The 22445-nt window shown below is 39.3% G+C and overlaps 1 protein-coding gene across 1 annotated transcript; it reads left to right on the forward strand.

Moving 5' to 3' along the window:
* The first annotated feature begins 13188 nt into the window (after positions 1–13188).
* On the forward strand, positions 13189–15535 carry LOC128649488 (transcription factor JunD). The gene has a single exon (XM_053702796.1). It carries the CDS (start codon positions 13608–13610, stop codon positions 14493–14495), a length of 888 nt encoding a protein of 295 aa, XP_053558771.1. The 5' UTR covers positions 13189–13607; the 3' UTR covers positions 14496–15535.
* Positions 15536–22445: the final 6910 nt, after the last annotated feature.

A 22445-nucleotide genomic window follows, 5' to 3' on the forward strand; every position in this document is an offset into this window, starting at 1 on the left:
ACCTAAAGCTAATAGATATTTGGCGTAGACAATCCCCTGATGTAAAAGCATATACATGCGAATTTAAATCATTTAATACATTGTCACGTATAGATTTTTTTCTGGTTTCGGAATATGTATTAAATCAAGTTATTAGCGCAGATATAAAGGATATTGTTATCTCAGATCATGCGGTCATTTCACTCCAGATAAAGAGGTGGGTTCAGACCTTGCCCCAAATTTTTCTAGGCTCTCCTTCCCTTCTTATCTAATTAATCTTTTACATTTCACTAACTGGCTGACTGATAAGTGGAATGAGTACAAGTACAATAATAATACGTACATGGTAAAACCTGAGTTTTTTGGGAAGCCTTTAAGGCATTCATCAGGGGTGAGATAAGAGCTTATTTATGTAAATGGGAAAAGAAAAGCAAGGCCAGAGAAACCCAATTAACAAATCAGGTCAGAAATGCTTATGAAACATACATAAATAATCCTGTTAAACTAGCTTGGGATAAATATTCTGAAAAAAATGAAAGGGACTTATTCTTTAAACATAAGACCATACAAGAAGATCTAAAAATAAGAGCAAAATATCGTGGAAATTACGGAAGGTCGGCTAGATCTCTCTCAATTCTGATCAAAAATAGACAAAGCAGCAAAATAATTCATAAAATCAGAGTTGAAGGTAGGACTCTCACTAACCCTAAGGAAATAAAAGAAGCTTTTTATACATTCTATAAGAGGATTTATAAAAGTGAGGAAATCAATATGCAGAATAAACAGAGTTTTTGGAATAATCTCAAAATCCCCAAGATTTCTAATCAAGATTTAGAATCACTAAATCTACTGAATACAGTGGAAGAAGTGATAGAACAGATTAAATTATCTAAATCATATAAAGCTCCAGGGCCAGACCAACTCTCAGCTGAATTATACAAAATTCTACAAGACCATATTTCAGAGACTTTAACAAATCTTTTTAATTCATATTTTATTGAAAATAAAACTCCATCAAGGTACTTCTCGGCGTCAATTATTACTTTGATATATAAAAAAAATAAAGACCCAGAAAATATGTCTGCATACAGACCAATATCTCTATTAAATAGCGATTACAAGATCTTTATGTCCATCATAGCCAACAGGTTAAAAATCTATATTGGGAATTTAATTCACCCAGATCAAGTGGGGTTCATGCCAGGTAGAAATGTATCTAAAATTATTCGTAGGGTCCTAACAGTGCTGGAGCTTTTCTGGACTGAAAATAAGGGTAAAGATATTCGGAGTAGAGCAAATTTGGCGTTATTGGCGATTGATGCTGAAAAGGCATTTGACCTTATTAACTGTGATCACTTATATACATTGCTTGCGTATTTTGGGTTTAAGGGGAATTTCTTAAATATAATTCATGCAATTTATCAAAATCCAATCTCTAACGTACTAATTAATTCTGAACTCACTCAAGATATTATTCTAGAAAAAGGTACCCGTCAGGGCTGTCCCCTTTCACCCTTATTGTTCAATATGGCCTTAGAGCCATTTGCATTTAAATTACGACAAGAACTATCTGGTATTAAGGTGGGTACGGTCAAATTAGTCCTTACTTTGTATGCGGATGACTTACTTTTATTTTTGAATGATTAAGACCACTCAATACAACATTTCTTAACTTTGGCAACCCAATTTGGGTCCTTTTCAGGTTACAAAATCAATCCTGAAAAAAATAGTTACCCATTTAAGTCGGTTGAATCAATAAACTATTTAGGGATTACAATTCATAGGGACCCTACTGCCTGGTATAATTTAAATTATACATCTTACTTTTGTAAATATAAAAGAGATATAGATAAGTGGATGTCGCTTCCAATTTCACTTTCAGCACGGGTCTCTATGATTAAGACTATCTTTTTTCCACAATTATTATATCTATTACAATATCTTCCAATCATGATTAAGGCCAGAGATATCACTTTGTTTAATGATATTTCAGCAGGATTTGTATGAAAGCAAAAACATAAACGTATCTCCACATACAATCTTAGTTTACATACATATGTAGGTGGTCTAGCGCTCCCAAATCTTAGATATTATAACCTAGCTATATTAAGTAAACACATCTTAGATTGGATTACAGAAACAGAGTATTCAACGAACCTGCATTTAGAGATGGAAATGGTAACTCCATTTTCGTTGAAGGCCCTGATGCATCTAGCAGAATTACCCAAACGGATGGCCCGGATGTGAATCCCATTTTGGCTTGGCATAAACTATGTGAGGAATTAAATATTAACTGGAAATCATCCAAGTATTTACCAATAAGTGGAAACCCAAATTTCCCCAGTGGGATTTCTTCTAGAACGTTCAGGGAATGGTCTAATAAAGGCCTGAAAGATGTGATACAAATTAGGGATGAGACGCTAGATATGGTTAAGTCCTTTGCGGACCTGCAAAGAGAGTATATGATTCATAAACATAGCTTTTTTGCTTATCTACAATTTAGACCTCTGTACTGGAAATTATTGGAGAATAACAAATCAGATTGGAAACTAGGAGATATTAATTCAGCAATTAATGTCTATAAACAAGGCAACTTATCCATCTCTTTTTTTTATACAATTTGTTACTTAATAAGGCTGGACAGAATCGTACAGATGAATTATTAAAGAAATGGAAAATAAACTTCCCTGTTATCAATACTAAAGAGATTCAGGATAGTTTTAGACTAGCTCAGAAAGCAACCACTATAATCTCGTGGAGAGAATCGCACTGCAAGCTCTTAAATAGGGTGTATGTAACCCCTGTACAACTTAATAAATGGTATCGAGCAGCTGATAATATCTGTGTGAAATGTAGTAATGTGAATGCAGACCTTATACATTGTTTCTGGAGATGTCCAAAAATCAAACAATTTTGGAATAAGGTAAATTTTTGGCTGTCCCTAAGTTTAGATGATCAATATATTATCAGCCCGCAAGATATTTTCTTCTTATGCAACTATTCCAAAAAGAAACAATATAAGACAATCAATACATTGATCCAAGCTGGACGTAATTTAATTTTGTTAAATTGGAGAAATAGTAACTCTCCTTTTCAAACCTATAAAGCTATCCAATACAATTATAATGGAACAATAGCGATATCTATGTAGAGGGGAAAATGGAGAAGTATCTGCAAAAATGGCTGGTATAATGAAAACTTTTCCCATGCCATTGCAACAACAATTCATAACTATTTTTTTAAAAAAAACAAGTTTTTTTGATACCTGGATACAGACGGGTAGATTACCCGCTGAATGGGCATAGGTATGTTTTAAGTAGTTGAATATCTCCTTGGTAACTGAGAAAGGGCTGGGATATGATGGTACTAGAGATTGGACGAGGGGTGTGGTGCCGCTTTTTTTTTTTTTTCTTCTCTCTTTCTTTTTCTCCTTTTCTGGATGGGTCCCGACATTAAAATAAAAACTTACTAACAGTAGTTAAAACCTCAGCGGAAATTTAAATGAGGTTATTAGATAGACTTGGATAACCAGCGGGGTAGCGATAGGTCGAATGTGGTGTATAATGTATTTATGTTTTGAAATATTATACTGAAGTTTATACAAAACCAAAAGATTGTATTATTTATACTGTGTTAACTGCCCTGCATGGTGAAACGATTTGGTGTTTCTAAAATAATTTTGTGTTATTTTCCTTTATGTAATGGATATACTGTTGGTTTATAAATAAATAATAATAATAACAAAAGAAAGAGCATGCAATTTTAAAGAACTTTCTAATTTACTTCTATTATCTAATTTGCTTCATACTCATGATATTCTTTGCTGAAAAGCATATCTAGATAGGCTCAGTAGCTGCTGATTGGTGGGCGCACATAGATGCTTTGTGTGATTGGCTCACCCATGTAGATTTCTATTTCTTCAACAAAGGATATCTAAAAAATTAAGCAAATTAGATAATAGAAGTGAATTTGAATGTTGTTTAAAATTGTATTGTCTACCTGAATCATGAAATAAAAAAAATGGGTTTAGTGTCCCTTTAAGGACAAGGCCATTTTTCAATTTCTTTCCCTTAAAGGACCAGTCAACACATTAGATTTGCATAATAAACAAATGCAAGATAACAAGACAATGCAATAGCACTTAGTCTGAATTTCAAATGAGTAGTAGATTTTTTTATAACAAATTTCAAAGTTATGTATATTTCCACTCCCCTTGTACCATGTGATAGCAATCAGCCAATCACAAATGCATATACGTATAGTCTTTGAATTCTTGCACATGCTCAGTAGGATCTGGTGACTCAAAAAGTGTAAATATAAAAGACTGTGCACATTTTTTTTAATGGAAGTAAATTGGAAAGTTGTTTAAAATTACATGCTGTATCTGAATCATGAAAATTTAATTTAACCTGAGTTTCCCTTTAAGGACCAGGGCTATTTTTACATTTCTGTGGTGTTTGTGTTTAGCTGTAATTTTCCTCTTACTCATTTACTGTATTCACACATATTATATACTGGTTTTAAAGATACCATTATTTTCATCATATCTTATAATTTACTATAATTTTTTTTTTTTTTTTTTAAATATGATGAAAAAATGAAAAAACACACACTTTTTCTAAATTTGACCCCCAAAATCTGTTACACATCTACAACCACCAAAAAACAACCATGCTAAATAGTTTCTAAATTTTGTCCTGAGTTTAGAAATACCCAATGTTAATATGTTCTTTGCTTTTTTTTTTTGCAAGTTATAGGGCCATAAATACAAGTAGCACTTTGCTATTTTGTTTTCAAAATTAGCGCTAGTTACATTGGGACACTGATATCTGTCAGGAATACCTGAATATCCCTTGACGTATATATTTTTTTTTTAGTAGACAACCAAAATATTGATCTAGGCCCATTTTGGTATATTTCATGCCACCATTTCACCGCCAAATGCGATCAAAAAAAAAAAATCGTTCACTTTTTCTCAACTTTAGATTTCTCACTGAAATTATTTACAAACAACTTGTGCAATTATGGCACAAATGGTTGTAAATGCTTCTCTGGGATCCCCTTTGTTATTATTATTATTATTATTATTATATTTTATTTATGAAGCACCATCATATTCCACAGCGCTGTCCATGGATATAGATCATTTTAAATAAAAAAATAATATAAAACTTCTAAGACTAAGAGACAGGACAAAATTTACAAACACATACAGGAGGAATCGAGGGCCCTATTCCCGTGGGAACTTACAATCTAGAAGGGTAGGAGGTTGAGAAGCAGGAGACCAGGGCTGCAAGATTGAGAAAGATGTTAATGCAGAGTTAGAGGAGGGAAATGTTATTAGGTAAAAAGAATATTATTGAGTTGGGTGGTAGGCTTCTCTGAACAAAAATGTCTTCAGAGAGCATTTAAAGGAAGAAAGATTTTGGGCAAAGCCTGACAGCACGAGGGAGAGTGTTCCAGAGTGTAGGTGCTGCACGACAGAAGTCCTGCATTCTAGCATGGGAAGAGGTGATAGTCACAGATGCAAGGAGCAGGTCATTGTTGGATCTTAGTGGGCGAGCTGGAGTATACTTGTTGATTAGAGAGGATAGGTAGAGGGGAGCGGAGTTGGTGAGCGCTTTGTATGCAAGGGTGAGAATTTTGAATTTAATTCTGCTGTGTATGGGGAGCCAATGAAGGGACTCACAGAGAGGTGCAGCAGATACAGAGCGATAGAAAGGTGGATCAGCCTGGCAGAGGCATTTAGGATGGATTGAAGAGGGGAGAGGCGGGAAAGAGGAAGGCCAGTAAGTAGGTTGTTGCAGTAGTCAAGTCGAGAAATAACAAGGGAGTGGATTATTTGCTTTGTGGTGTTAGCGCACAGAAAAGGTTGAATCTTGGAAATGTTGCGTAGATGGTTGCGGCAGGATGTAGAAAGAGATTGGATATGGGGGGTGAAGGATAGATTTGAGTCAAGTGTAACTCCGAGGCAGCGGACATGGGGCGATGGGGAAATGGTGATGCCGTCAACAGGGATAGAGAAGTTACAGGTCAGCGTAGAGCTTGAGGGGGGGATGTCAGAAATAGCAGACATATATGGCTTTGGCATTACTTTTTGGTAATTAGAAGGCCACTAAATGCAGCTGCGCACCACACTTGTATTATGCCCAGCAGTGAAGGGGTTAATTAGGGAGCTTGTAGGGTTGATATTAGCTTTAGTGTAGTGTAGTAGACAACCCAAAGTTTTGATCTAGGCCCATTTTGGTATATTTCATGCCACTATTTCACCACTAAATGCGATCAAATAAAAAAATTGTTAACTTTTTCACTAACTTTAGGTTTCTCACTGAAATCATTTACAAACAGCTTGTGCAATTATGGCACAAATGGTTTTAAATGCTTCTCTAGGATCTCATTTGTTCAGAAATAGCAGACATATATGGCTTTAGAATTGCTTTTTTGGTAATTAGAAGGCCGCTAAATGCTGCTGCGCACCACACTTGTATTATGCCCAGCAGTGACGGGGTTAATTAGGTAGCTTGTAGGAAGCTTGAAGGGTTAATTTTAGCTTTAGTGTAGAGATCAGCCTCCCACCTGACACATCCCACCCCCCGATCCCTCCCAAACAGCCTTCCCCCACCCCACAATTGACCCGCCATCTTAAGTACTGGCACCCACTTTGCATTTAAACGTATTTTTTCCCAAATAAACCACTGTTTTTCTGTAGTGTAGCTTCCCCCCCTCCATACCCCTCCCAGACCAATTTTGAAAATGATTTGCCGCCTCCTCTCCCACTCACAACCGCCACCCACCACTTCAACATTATGAACTATGGATCGCGGGCGTGCAGACACCCCCCCACCCCCCGCTCATGCACCTGCGCGCACCCGACACTCGTTTCCGACTGCTGGCCAGAAGATTGCCAGCGATGGGCCTTTCACCCGCCTCCCTGCAGCTGCTCCCACCCACACAGAGTGGCTCTCTCTGCATCAGTGTTTAAAAAAAGGTATTGCAGTGATGCCACAATATCGAGGCATCACGGCAATGCCTTGAAAGTGGCTGGAAGTGATCAGGATCGCTTCTAGCTGCTTTAAACCCTTAACGACGTTCAGGGTACGTCGCTGATCTTTAAGGGGTTAAAGCTTTCAAAACTAGGGGAGAGTCTTGTGGAGCGAGGCAGAGAGTTCCATAAGATGGAAGCCAGTCTGGGGAAGTCCACAGGAATGTGAGGAGGTAACAAGAGAGGAGGAAGACAGGAGATTGTGAGCAGAGCGAAAGGGGCGGGAGGGAGAGTATCTGGAGACAAGGTTTGAGATATAGGGGGGGGGGGAGCAGTGCAGTTGAGGGCTTTGTATATCAGATTGATAATTTTGTGTTTAATTTTGGAGGCAAGAGGAAAGCCAGTGTAGGGATTGGCAGAGGGGTGCAGCAGATGAAGAACGACGTGTAAGGAAGATGAGCCTGGCAGAGGCATTCATTATGGATTGTAAAGGAGCTACGAGGCAGCTAGGGAGACCAGAGATGTTGGAGTTGCAGTAGCTGAGGCTGAAAAGGATGAGAGAGTGGATTAAAATCATAGTTGTGTCTCGTGTAAGGAAATGTCTCATTTTAGAGATGTTTTAAGGTAGAAGCGCAGGCTTTAGCCAAGGACTGAATGTGAGGAGTGAAAGAAAGATCTGAGTCAAGTGTGACCCCAAGACATCGGGGTAGGGGTAATGATGGAGTTATAAGTTATACACAGTCACCTGGTGGGCTTCACCCCGAAATGCCAGTGATCCGATAACACTAGAAGGCTGATAAATATTTTTTCAGAATTGGCAAACCTAGAGATCCCACTCATCATATTCACCGAGATTATAAGTTTTGCGCTATAGAGGGTGCAAAACGAACGCAACAAAAGTTGCGTTATTTCACCCTCCATAGAGCTGCCATTACAAGTTTTTGAAAAGCCTTCTTGTGCGTGCGATATGGTTGCGCTGAGTTCCATACCGCACAAAATACAAGCGCTGCTTTGATGTGCTCGTGCACGCTTTCCCCATAGGCATCAATGGGGAGAGAGTGTTAGAAAAAAACCTAACACCTGTGATCGCAGAATGAAAAGCTCCGTAACGCAACCCCATTGATGTCTATGGGGAAAAAAAAGTTACGTTTAAACCTAACACCCTAACATAAACCCCTAGTCTAAACACCCCTAATCCGCTGCGCCCAACATTGCTGACACTTACATAATGTTATTAACCCCTAATCTGCCGCCCCCGATATCGCCGCCACCAAAATAAATCTATTAACCCCTAATCTTCTGCTGCCGCTGTAACTGTAATAAAGTTATTAACCCTTATTTCCCCGCTCCCCAACATCTCCGCCACTAAATAAAGTTATTAACTCCTAAACCTCTGGTCTTCCACATCACTGTCACTAAATAAACCTATTAACCCCTAAACCGCCAGCCCCCCCACATCGCAACAACCTAAATTAAACTATATTAACCAATAACCCTAAACCTAACACGCCCTATCTTTAACATAATTAAAATATACCTAAATTAAAGTTACAATTATTAACTAAATAATACCTATTTAAAACTAAAAACAAACTTACCTGTGAAATAAAAATAAAACCTAAGCTAGCTACACTATAACTAATTGTAGCTAGCTTAGGTTTTATTTTTAACAGGTAGGCCCTTAAAAGGGCATTTTGTAGGGCATTGCCCTAAAGAAATCAGCTCTTTTTCTACAAAAGAAAAACACCTCCTAACAGTATACAAACCCCCAAACTCAGTGATTCTCATACCACATATACTTATACTGTATATACTAATAGTCGAATGCTACTAAGAAATCATTCTCTATTAAACGCTGAAGCAAGCATGTGTAAAAAGTGAAGGAGACAACGCTCCCTTAAGGACACCCCTTATGTGCATTTCACTTAACGCTTCTTCATGCTACATCCTACCTTCTGACTCATGCTGCAGTCCCAGCTGTCGGCTGTGACGGCTAAGACCGTGGGGAGAGGCAGAAGGCATCTCCCTTCATATGGTAAGGGAGCACTGATCATGCTTCCATTACCATATGAAGGTAGATTGTCCGATTTTTACAGACAGTGACACGGTCTGTGTCACTGTATATAATCTCCATCGGTGCTGATGGAAGGTGTGGGAGGGAAGGCAGGTGGAGATGGGGGTGGACGTGACCTTACACTACAGAAAATGTAGAGGGAGGGATGGGACGCTGCACTGCAGAAAAATAACAAAAAGAGTAATTCTTAAAAAAAAATGTTTTAAAAACTCTATAAACTAGGTACTGGCAGACAGCTGACAGTACTTAAGATGGTGGTACCAAGTAAGAGAAGGGAGGGTTAGAAAGCTGTGAGGGGGATCAGGGAAGTGGGTGGGTGAGGAGAATTCACACTACACTACAAAGAATAAAAATATATATATTTAAATTGACACTGAACTCAAATTTTTTCAATCGTGATTTAGATAAAGCATGCAATTTTAAGCAACATTCTAAATTACTCCTATGATCAAATTCTTTTCATTCTCTTGGTATCTTTATTTAAAATGCAAGAATGTAAGTTTAGATGCTGGCCCATTTTTGGTGAACACAATGTGTTGTTCTTGCTGATTGGTGGGTAAATTCACCTACCAATAAACAAGTGCTTTCCATGGTGCTGATCCAAAAAAATTGCTTAAATGCCTTCTTTTTTAAATAAAGAAAGCAAGAGAACGAAGAAAAATTGATAGTAGGAGTATATTAGAAAGTTGTTTAACATTGCATGCTCTATCTGAATCAGGAAAGAAAAAATATGGGTTCAGTGTCCCTTTAAATAAAATCCCTAAACTGTCTGCCAGTACCTAAGATGGTGGTGACCAGTGGGGGGCTGAGGAAGGGAAAAAAGCTGTTAGGGAGGGATCAATTATTAGGGGTGGGAGGTGTCAGGTGGAAGGGTAATCTCTACACTACAGCTAAAATTAACCTTACAAGCTACCTGTCATGATTGCACAAGCGGTATATAAGTAATTTCAGTAAGAAACCCAAAGTTTGTGGAAAAGTTAATGATTTTTTTAATATGATTGCATTTGGCGGCAAAATGGTGGCATAAAATATAACCAAATGAGCCTAGATCAATATATTGGGTTGTAGTTTTGATAGGTAAATCAAAAAACAAGGCTCTATTTCTGTTTAAATGGAGTGATATAAAAAATTCTAAAAAATTCTCTGGCCTTTTGGGCAAGTTTTTCTTTGAAACCCCCAGTCCTTAAGGGGTTAAACCTCCTAGGAGGTTACAGTGATCACTTTGAGGATATTCTAAGTATATTTGCAGAACTTTGAATTTATATATTTTATAATACATGGAGTTCATTATATTTTAAGTGTATGTTGTATTTTCTGTATGAGCGTATAACTATTACTTTTTTCTGTAGATCTTTAGCTTTTTTTAAATTTATATAATATTTCGTCCTGAGGGTTTTGGATGTTAGTAGTTAAGTTTGTATCTGATTTCAAATATCCTGATCTAGATAAACAATTCTATTGTTTTATCAAGCCAATTTTTTTTGTTACTATCAGTTTTTAACTTTATAACAGAGAACAAGCTCTTAATTTTGATTTTTTTAAATAATTAAAAACCAAAGTTCACAATGGAAAACAAACCATTATAATGTAAAGGTACACTAAAGTAAACGTTTCTTTTATTAAGTGGGCATTTTTTAATATTTTGCAGGGGTTTTTTTGGATGGGGGGGGGTTTAAAAATGGATGACTTTGTGCTAAATATAAAAACAAAACATTTTTTGTTTATAGTTGTGGTAGCCTGTATGTAAGCTGTACTTAGCCAGGCGTTATTCCAAGAATCTGTTGTACACAAACATGCACTTCCTTTTAATTTTTGCATTACTGACACTCAGTTACTATGGGCTTGATCACAATCCTTTAGGGGGGGGGGGATTTATTAAATGACCTTCACTGGGAGATTGATTTCTGCTGCCTCTTGTTTACCTAACTTTTCTATAGAGATTACTCCAGTATTTATAGTTTCCAGTGTGTGTGGTGGTTTCAACAGGCAAAAAAAAGCTATTTCATATGACAAAATAAAGGTACATTTGCAAACAATGTAATACACTCCAGCAGGTCAAGTCACTAGGAACACATTAAAAGGGAGACACTTTTACAGTACAATGTGCATAAAACCACCTGTAAACTAATCAGGAGCAGTTGCACTTACTTAATGTTGATTGGCAGTTTCCTGCTCGGGCGTTAGTTATGCAAAATAATTATCTGCTCTTATAAATTAGAGCATGCTATTTTTGCATCAAAATACATAAAAGTCAACCTGCTGAACTATTTGAGTGTTATGCCTTTTTAAATCAGTAACATGTCTACTGGTGTTCTAAAGGTTGCTAGTTTTACTGTTTTAGTCTTTTATTTTAATATGTGACTGGCCCTTCCCCAATATACCCAGGGTGACAGCCGCGTTATACTGTCAGTGACTGGGCATTTACACCTCTCCTACCTGAGTTCACACACAATGGGTGGTGACATTAGGAGGCTATAGTAGAAACAGGTGAGAACATCATCAGAGCTACCCAGCCTACAGACATGGCAACCAAAACAACTGATCTGCTAGATGCTGGGGTCAGCAACCTTGGGCCCCAGATGATTGGGAACTACATTTCCCATGATGCTCAGACAGCCTAAAGAGTGCCTCAGAATCATGGGAAATGTAGTTCCAAAACATCTGGGGGCCCATTTCCCATGATGCTCAGAAAGCCTAAAGATTGTCTCAGCATCATAGGAAAAGTAGTTCCAAAACATCTGGGGGCCCATGGTTGCTGACCCCTGTGCTAGAGGATAATTTGAAAAGGCAGACTGTGTATGGCTGATGTATGCTCTGAAGTAGGGCAAACACAACAGTTAATAATACTCACACATGTTACAAGCCTAAAATACATATGTAGCACACTTATTTGTGCAAAAATACGAGTGCAACATACATGCATGCGCGGTAGCAAATTCTGAAGACCAAAAGCTATGATATATGCAGTCGCATACGCAGTTTGTAGTTGCAAAGTCTGACAGGTGGTGTTTTTTCCGATTTTGCAATTATTTATACATATGTATTTTGGCCTTGTAACGTGTGTGCGTATCATTAACTGGTGTGTTTGCCCTGCTTCAGAGCACACAGCTATACACAGTCTGCCTTTTCATATTATCCTCTAGCAGATCAGTTGGTTGCCATGTCTGTAGGCTGGGTAGCTCCGATGATGTTCTTACCTGTTCCTACTGTAGCCTCCTAATGTCATCACCCAATGTGTATGAACTCAGGTAGGAGCAGTGTACAGTAAATGCCCAGTCAGTGGCAGTATAACTCGGCTGTCATCCTGGGTATAGTGGGGAAGGGTCAATCACATATTAAAATAAAAGACTAATCATCGTCAGTGTTGTGTCGGATTTGGGCTCACTTGTCATGCCAAAAAAATGTTAGGTATGCGATGACTTCATCTGTGAGCAGGCGTAAATGGTGTGATCGCAAATTCCGAACGGTCGCAGAATCTCTTATGGAATGACAGCTGCTGTAGAGAGAGAGAAATGTACACAACTGTTACACTGATGATGCTTGCTCACATAATTGCTCGTTGTATCTTGCAAACACCAAGAAATAAAGTTTCAAGAAAATAAGTGAAAGTCCCTCTTTGGATATCAGAATGCTTGGTAACCTTGCATTAGGTGTGTGCAGAATGCACAAAATGCACTCTAACTAAAACAAAAGCTTCTGAGTAACAGAAAAACATTTCAAATGACTATTATAACATTAGGTTTGTTATTTTATTCTGTTGTAAAAGTTTTCTTTATCAAAGCTTACATTTGAAATGGTAGAATATTTCTGTACTTAAGACTGACACAATTCTGAAAACCTGCAGTACAGAATGCTAAGACATCAGCAAGTAAGCAGCATATGACTTTTATAGTTCTTTGTCTATAAATATCTTTTATGTACGCTGCTGAGGTGATTGCTTTAACACAAAAATAAACTATCATGTGACTTGGTTAAACCTTTTCAGTATGAGAGGGGTTAATCTATTACATCAACCCAGACTGCACTGCACTGTTTGCAGTTTATAGATCGTTGTCCAGACAACCATGCAAATGAGTGAATGTCAGGACGTCACATTTAACCAATGATCAAGTAGAAAAATGCCATCATTGGATAGGAAGGCTATATAAGGGAGTGAGCAGGATGGCGTGGCTCAGTACAGCATAAGAGTGCTCGAGAAGTGGGTGGGGACTCTACAGTAAACAGCAAGCAGTCACACAGAACTAAATAACAAGACTGAAAAGGAAAAAAAGCATACAGAAAGAAAAGGAAGAATTAGCATCATTGTGTGGGAATTTCAAAGCAACTGTACAATAAAGAGCATTGACCCATAACAGCTTATGTTGGTGGACTATATACACTCTTTTTGCTGCCATTAAAATACCAGCACATACCATTTTAACAAGTTATCCTACGTAAAAGAAGTAGATACTATTTTATTGCCTGGATTTCCAGATGACGTATTGGCATCATGAGCTGGAGCCTCTGCTGTAAAGGAGCATTATGTGAGGGATGGGACTGTTTTAAACCTCTATTGTTTTATCCAGGAGACTGATGGAAATACCCTTCTATCATGATGATATGCTATATCTTCACCTGACTCCAAACTTTTGTCCTTCCACTCTCAACACAATGATGAAGAAAGATCGGAATATCAACCTTAGTGATCATGTGGTATCACGTTTAAAGCATCACCATAATGATGATGAACTTTTCAACTCATCTGATATGGGCCTACTGAAGCTTGCATCCCCTGAATTGGAAAGACTGATCATCCAGTCCAATGGCATGGTTACCACTACCCCAACCAGTAGCCAGTTCCTCTATCCTAAGATTGCAAGTGAGGAGCAGGAGTTTGCAGATGGATTTGTTAAGGCACTTGAGGACCTTCACAAGCAGAATCAGCTGGGCAGTGGAGTGAAGATGACATCAGTGTCTAGTGCTCTCACTGTTCAACCCTCTTTACTCTCTGATAACCCAGTTTACGCTAACCTCAATAGTTACTCAAATGGGGGCATTGAAACTTCAATGAACTACACCAATGACACCACTTACCCCCCTTTATCAGTTATGGGACAGCAGCCTCCTTCCCTCATAACACACAGAATGCAGACACTAAAAGATGAGTCGCAAATAGTACCAGAGGTATCCAGTTTTGGAGAGAGCCCTTCACTTTCTCCCATTGATATGGGCACTCAGGAGAAAATCAAGGCAGAAAGGAAAAAGTTGAGGAACAGGATAGCTGCTTCAAAGTGCAGAAAAAGGAAACTAGAGAGGATTTCAAGGCTGGAAGAAAAAGTAAAAAGCCTCAAAACTCAAAATACAGACCTTGCATCTACTGCCAGCTTGTTGAGAGAGCAGGTGGCACAGCTTAAGCAGAAGGTAATGAGTCATGTCAGTAGTGGTTGCCAACTTCTTCCACATCAGGTCCAAGCCTACTGAGCAGAAGGTGCCAGCCTTTTAATGCAAAAGGTGCAAAACAGGTCTAGAAAGGGATTTGGGGGTAATATCAGTATTATCCAAATTTTTGGTAGGTGACCTTTTGTAGACTTGCTTGTTGGATGGATATTTTCAATATATATAGGTAGTACAAAATATGTCTCCTTCCTGTTCTATGGAACATCATACAGTGGTGTAGCACATCAACGTATCACGTGTTTTTTTTTTTGTGTGTGTGGGGGGGGTGGGGAGGTATTTGCTGCCTGTCTGACTCTGAATTAAAAACAGTCCAAGAAAAAGAAATCGAATGAACATATAGTATGAGAGCACAATGTGTCCTGCAGGCGACCACTTGTACAGTCCTGGATAATTTTATGGAATGCTTACAGGATCCTATTAACACATCTGTGTGGACATTTTCCATTGATTTCAACCTGCTGACAGCAAACTCTCCCTTCTTAGCTGTAGATGTCAGGTAAATACTATTTAATATTGGCAACCAGAGCTAAACATTCTGACAAATGTATTGTTGACATTAAAATTGCCTTGTAATGATTTCTTCTAATTATGATGTATCATAGAACTGTAAATATTGTAACATATACTGTATTCCAAAAGATGCTAAAAAAAAAAGTTTATCAATGCTTCACTCCAAAAAAAGAGACTATAACTCCCACCTAAGTAATCGAACAAGCAAACATCTCTGGCTCTGTGTGCTGATGACAGATGCTGCCAAATAGATTAAGCACAGTCTGTGCAGCTGCAAATGTTTACAAAAACTACATTATTTTCTTCCATACTTTTTTGCTTCCAAGCAATTTCCCTGTTTCAGGTCACGCTAGCATCAGATATATGAGCCCTTTTGTACAGTTGTGTCACGTACAACATCCCTAGCTTCTAATTTTGTAACTGAACTATTTTGCAGTATTGATTTCATTGTTTTATTGGCAAAATGTTTGTATATTTCTTGTAGGTTTTATACAGTGCATTCCAGTGTAAACAATAGTACACAGCACTCTATTAAAAAGTTTCATATTCATGTATTTGGTCTATTTTGTTGCTCTTTTAGCTTATTTAAAAATAAAACTCGAGTGGCTTATTGCTTAAATATATTTGTTTAAAATGGGGAGGAGGAAAGGGACTGTGAACTATGGTTCTGTAATACACAATATCATATAATGCTTCATTAAACATCAATACATAATATATTTCTAATTTTACAATTGTGACAATATTAAAATGATTGAAATATCAAAATTGAAAGAAGCACTGCTCTAGATAAAGGTTCTTCAAACCAAAAATCACTACCCATTACTGGGTCGTAACACCATGTTTACTGGGTCACAAGCACCATTCCCAAGGTGTGCGCATGTGCGCACACCTCTCTCCAAGATGGCACAAACGGATTTTAAAAGTGCGCTCAAGAAGGAAGAACCAGCTGTATATATATTATGTTTGTTAGTTTTGTTTTTTGTGCACTAACTGCTGTCAATATTTAGAGTGGATAGTCTGGAGGAGGGGGCAGTGAATGTAGGTGAGGCTGCTTATGATAGTTTTCGGAGGGTAATATATTTAAAAAAAATTTTTTTGATGCGCTAACCTCGGTTCAATAATTAGTGCGGATTGTCTAGGAGGAGGCGGGAATTATGTAAGACTGAGAGAACAGGATTTTCTAATGGCACGTTATTTTGTGATGCACCAAAACAATACTCAAAATTTAGAGTGGGAAGAGGTGGCTGCCTAAAAGAAAAACTATTTAAAGCCAACTACCACACTCCCACTTCATGCTTCAGATAGACAATACAAAACTGCTGCCATATAGTACTTCAGACACGTGCACACTCCTGAACTTACTTTCCAGCTTTTCAACAAAGGATAGCAAGAAAACAAAGAAAATGTGATAATAAAAGTAAATTGGAAAGGTGTTTAAAATTGTATGTTATCTTACTTGCTTTTGGCAAGATTTTGAGTCATGCGCTAACTGTAGCGTGCAAGCAATATGGGGTATTTCTTGGTTCTTTGCACATCAGAAGTAGCGTTGAAAGTAAACACGTTTGCTTGAGTGCAATGGAATTTAACGTGCATTGGGTTAGTGCGACTTCAGAGCTCTGGTTAACTGTTACGTGAGACAAAAAAGGTTGCAAAGGGCTTTAACATACATATTTATACATGTGTATGTATATTTATCTATGTGTATATATATATTTTATATGTGTGTACATATGCATTTACATATGTATTTATAGACATATATACACATATAATAAACACATAAATGCATATGTACATGCATATAGACAAATATATAAGTGCATTGGAGCCCTTTGAAGTCAAGTAGAAAAAAAACGTGAAAAATCACATTTATGCAATATTTATACTATAATATAAAAGGCCAAGTGTGTTTGTCCGAAGCTGTCATGCGCAGTAGAGACAGCATGAGGACAAACACAACAGACAGACCTCCTGGCTTCTGATCCTCCAAGAATAGTAGGCGTGATGGGCGGGGCCAACCGGCATGACAGGGTCAGGGCAAGCCGGGTGTGATGGGGCGTTGGCCAGCCGTGACACAGATGGGGGCGCTGGCGGGGCAGATGTGGCGTGGGCGGGCCAGGTCCCGAGGCAGTGAGAAAGTTTAAAAGAGGTGGGATAGAGAGAGCAAAAGAAAGCGAGAGAGACAGCAAAAGAGAGGGGGAGAGTGAGCAAAAGAAAAGGGGGAGAGAGCAAAAGAGAGGGAGGCAGAGAGAGAGAGCAAAAGAGAGGGAGAGAGACAACAAAAGAGGGGGGAGAGCGCAAAAGAGAGGGGGTGGGGAGAGAGAGAGCAAAAGAGAGGGAGAGACAGCAAAGAGAGGGAGAGAGACAGCAAAAGAGAGGGGGGAGACAGAGAGCAAAAGAGAGGGAGAGAGAAAGAGCGCAAAAGAGAGGGAGAGGGAAAAAAGCGCAAAAGAGAGGGAGAGGGAAAAAAGAGCAAAAGAGAGGGGGAGAGAAAGAGAGCAAAAGAGAGGGGGAGAGAAAGAGAGCAAAAGAAAGGGGGAGAGAAAGAGAGCAAAAGAGAGGGGGAGAGATACAGCAAAAATGAGGGTGAGAGAGAGCAAAAGAGAGGGGGAGAGAGAGATAGCAAAAGAGAGGGAGAGAGACAGCAAAAAAGAGGGAGACAAACAGCAAGAGAGAGGGGAAGAGAGAGAGAGCAAAAGAGGGGGGATATAGAGCAAAAGAGAGGGGATATAGAGCAAAAGAGAGGGGGGAAAGAGAGAACATAAGAAAAAAGAGGAGAGAGAGAGCAAAAGAGAGGGGGAGAGAGAGAGCAAAAGAGAGGGGGAGAGAGAGCAAAAGAGAGGGGGAGTGAGACAGCAAGAGAGGGGGAGTGAGACGGCAAAAGAGAGGGAGTGAGACAGCAAAAGAGAGGGAGAGGGAGAGCAAAAGAGAGGGTAGAGAGAGCAAAAGAGGGGGAGAGCGCAAAAGAGAAGGGGAGAGTGCAAAAGAGGGGGGATAGAGAGCAAAAGAGAGGAGGAGAGCGCAAAAGAGACGGGGGAGAGAGAGCAAAGAGAGGGAGAGAGACAGCAAAAGAGAGGGGGAGAGAGAGAGAGCAAAAGAGAGGGGGAGAGAGAGCAAAAGAGAGGGGGAGAGAGAGAGCAAAAAAGAGGGATAGAGACAGCAAAAGAGAGGGGGAGAAAGAGAGCAAAAGAGGGGGACAGAGAGCAAAAGAAGGGGGATAGAGAGAGCAAAAGAAAGGGAGAGAGACAGCAACAGAGAGGGGGAGAGAGAGCAAAAGAGAGGGTAGAGAGAGCAAAAGAGGGGGAGAGCGCAAAAGAGAGGGGGGAGAGAGCGAGCAAAAGAGGGGGGATAGAGATAGCAACAGAGGGGGGAGAGAGAGAGAGCAAAAGAGAGGAGGAGAGTGCAAAAGAGGGGGGAGAGAGAGTGCAAAAGAGGGGGGATAGAGAGAGCAAAAGAGAGGGAGAGTGACAGCAAAAGAGAGGGAGAGAGACAGCAAAAGAGGGGAAGAGAGAACAAAATAGAGGGGAAGAGAGAGCAAAAGAGAGAGGGAGGGAGCAAAAGAGAGGGGAGAGAGAGAGAGCAAAAGAGAGGGGAGAGAGGGGAAAGAGAGAGTGCAAAAGAGAGGGAGAGGGAGCAAAAGAGCGGGGGGGGAGAGGGAGCAAAAAAGAGGGATAGAGACAGCAAAAGAGAGCGGGATAGAGAGAGCAAAAGAGAGAGGGAGAGAGCAAAAGAGAAGGGAGAGAGAGAGAGCAAAAGAGAGGGGAGAAAGCAAAAGAGAGGGGAAAGAGAGAGAGCAAAAGAGAGGGGGAGAGGGAGCAAAAGAGAGGGGGAGAAAGAGGGAGCAAAAAAGAGGGATAGAGACAGCAAAAGAGAGGGGGAGAGAGAGAGCAAAAGAGGGGGACAGATAGCAAAAGGGGGATAGAGAGGGCAAAAGAGAGGGAGAGAGACAGAAAAAAAAGGGAGAGAGACAGCAAAAGAGTGGGGGAGAGAGAGAGAGAGCAAACGAGAGGGTAGAGAGAGCAATAGAGGGGGAGAGCGCAAAAGAGAGGGGGGAGAGAGAGTGCAAAAGAGCGGGGATAGAGATAGCAAAAGAGAGGGGGAGAGAGAGAGCAAAAGAGAGGAGGAGAGCGCAAAACAGAGGGGGGAGAGAGCGCGCAAAAGAGAGGGGATAGAGAGAGCAAAAGAGCGGGAGAGTGACCGCAAAGAGGGAGAGTGACAGCAAAAGAGAGGGGAAGAGAGAGCAAAAGAGAGGGGGAGAGAGAGCAAAAGAGGGGAAGAGAGAGCAAAAGAGAGGGGGAGAGAGCGCAAAAGAGAGAGGGAGAGAGCAAAAGAGAGGGGAGAGAGCAAAAGAGAGGGGAGAGAGCAAAAGAGATGGGAGAGAGCAAAAGAGAGGGGAGAGAGCAAGAGAGAGAGCAAAATAGAGAGGGAGAGAGCAAAAGAGAGGAGAGAGAGAGAGCAAAAGAGAGGGGAGAGAGCAAAAGAGAGGGGGAAGAGAGAGAGAGAGCAAAAGAGAGGGGGAAGAGATCAAAATAGAGAGAGAGCAAAAGAGAGGGGGAAGAGAGCAAAATAGAGAGCAAAAGAGAGGGGGAAGAGAGAGCAAAAGAGAGGAGGAGAGAGAGAGCAAAAGAGAGGGGGAGAGAGAGAGAGAGCAAAAGAGAGGGGAGAGAGAGCAAAAGAGAGGGGGAAGAGAGAGAGCAAAAGAGAGGGGGGATAGAGAGAGAGCAAGGGTTGGGACCGCTGTACTGCAAAAAATAGCCCGTGTACACGGGCTTTAGGGCTAGTATTTAATAAGGTGTTTAACTGTGTGTTTACTGTAAATATTTCACATCCCAATGTTCTTCAGATAGAGGAATACATTCTAAGTATTTTTAAATAGATATTCCTATATTAATATATATATAGATATATATATATATATACATACACATGCCACATGATGTGAATCCGCCCTCCATGAGACAACCACCTGAAGGTTCTGTGTAATAAATACTCTTCAACAAAGCAGGAACCAGCCAGGATTTTTTCAAAAGCAGTGGTCAAATTTATTGACGTTTCGGGGAGTAAACCTCCCCTTCCTCAGAACATGTTCTGAGTAAGGGGAGGTTTACTCCCCGAAACGTCAATAAATTTGACCCCTGTTTTTGAAAAAATCCTGGCTGGTTCCTGCTTTGTTGAAGATTATATATATATATATATATATATATATATATATATATATATATATATATACATAATTACGCGTGTGTATATATATATATATATATATATATATATATATATAAGATAAATAGATATTTTACAAAAAAATCATATATATATAGAAATATTTATTTAAGAATAAATAGAACATATTCTTCTATGTAAAGAACATTGGAATGGGAAATATTCATAATTCATGTTGGGTTTAGTGCACTTGAATAAACATGATCAGGTTAGTGCAAGAGTATTGGTGTTATTTCTCTTGTTAAGTGTATCCAGTCCATGGATCATCCATTACTTATGGAATATATTCTCCTTCCCAACAGGAAGTTGCAAGAGTCCACCCACAGCAAAGCTGCTATATAGCTCCTCCCCTAACTGCCATATTCAGTCATTCTCTTGCAAGCCTCAACATAGATAGGAGGTTGTGAGAGTCTGTGGTGATTTATACTTAGTTTATTCTTCAATCAAAAGTTTGTTATTTTTAAATGGCACCGGAGTGTGCTGTTTTTCTCAGGCAGTATTTGGAAGAAGAATCTGCCTTCGTTTTTCTATGATCTTAGCAGACGTAACTAAGATCCATTTGCTGTTCTCACACATTCTGAGGAGTGAGGTACTTCAGAGGGGGAATGGCGTGCAGGTTTTCCTGCAGAAAAGGTATGTGCAGTAAGATATTTTTCTAGGAATGGAATTGACTAAGAAAATACTGCTGATACCGAAGTAATGTAAGTAAAGCCTTAAATGCAGCTATAGCGACTGGTATCAGGCTTATTAATAGAGATACATACTCTTATAAAAATGTGTTTTAAAACGTTTGCTGGCATGTTTAATCGTTTTTTAACGTACATTGGTGATAACACTGTAATGTTGGTATAGCCTTAAATGCAGTAAAAGCGACTGGTATCAGGATTATTAATAGAGATACATACTCTTGTAAAAATGTGTTTTAAAACGTTTGCTGGCATGTTTAATCGTTTTTTAACATATGTTTGGTGATAAAACTTATTGGGGCCTAAGTTTTTTCCACATGGCTGGCTTAAATTTTGCATAGAAACAGTTAACTGAAGCTTCCCACTGTTGTAATATGAGTGGGAAGGGCCTAATTTAGCGCTTTTTTGCGCAGTTAAAATTACAAAATAAATCATCCAGATTCCCTCAGCAGTCCCATGAATACTACAGGACATTTCTAAAGGGCTAAAAAGACTTCCAAAATCGTTTATAGGGAAGGTAATCCACAGCTCTGCTGTGGCAGTTTGTTGTGTCTGTTTTTAAAAAACGTCTATGTCGTTTTTTTTTATCTGTTTTTTGCATTAAGGGGTTAATCATCCATTTGCAAGTGGGTGCAATGCTCTGTTACCTTATTACATGTACTGTAAAAATTTCGTTTGTTTTACTGCCTTTTTTCACTGTTTTTCAAATTTTGACAAAATTTGTTTCTCTTAAAGGCACAGTAACGTTTTATATATTTGCTTGTTAACTTGATTTAAAGTGTTTTCCAAGCTTACTAGTCTCATTATTAGTCTGTTCTAACATGTCTGACATAGAGGAAGCTCTGTGTTCATTATGTTTTAAAGCCATGGTGGAACCCCATCTTAGAATGTGTACCAGATGTACTGATTTCATGTTAAACAATAAAGATCATTTTTTGTTTTTAAAAAACTTTATCACCAGTGGATTCTGTCGTGGGGGTAGTTATGCCGACTAACTCTCCCCACATGTCAGACCTTTCGACTCCCGCTTTAGGGACTCACGCTCAAATGGCGCCAAGTACATCAAGGGCACCCATAGCGTTTATTTTACCAGGGGATTCTGTCGAGGGGAAAGTTATGCCGACTAACTCTCCCCACGTGTCAGACCCTTCGACTCCCGCTTCAGGGACGCACGCTCAAATGGCGCCAAGTACATCAAGGGCGCCCATAGCGTTTATTTTACAAGACATGGCAAAGGTGGTGAATAATACTCTGGCAGCAGTATTAGTCAGACTACCTGAAATTAAAGGAAAGCAGATAGCTCTGGGGGTAGATACAGAGCATACAGACGCTTTAAGAACCATGTATGATACTACCTCACAATATGCTTAGTCTGTGGGTGATTTTTTTGACTCAGGGAAGATGATTTAACCTGATTCTGATATTTCTACATTTAAAATTTATGCTTGAGAACCTCCACTTGTCGCTCAGGGAGGCTTTGGCTGCTCTGAATGAATGTGTACAATCGCAGGGCCAGAGAAATTGTGTAGATTGGATAAATAATATGCAGTGC

The sequence above is a fragment of the Bombina bombina genome, chromosome 2 (genome assembly GCF_027579735.1).
Source record: "Bombina bombina isolate aBomBom1 chromosome 2, aBomBom1.pri, whole genome shotgun sequence".
Taxonomy (NCBI): domain Eukaryota; kingdom Metazoa; phylum Chordata; class Amphibia; order Anura; family Bombinatoridae; genus Bombina; species Bombina bombina.

What these genes read in the sequence shown, in the direction of transcription:
- LOC128649488 (XM_053702796.1), top strand. Translation starts at nt 13,608, where the DNA reads ATGGAAATACCCTTCTATCATGATGATATGCTATATCTTCACCTGACT.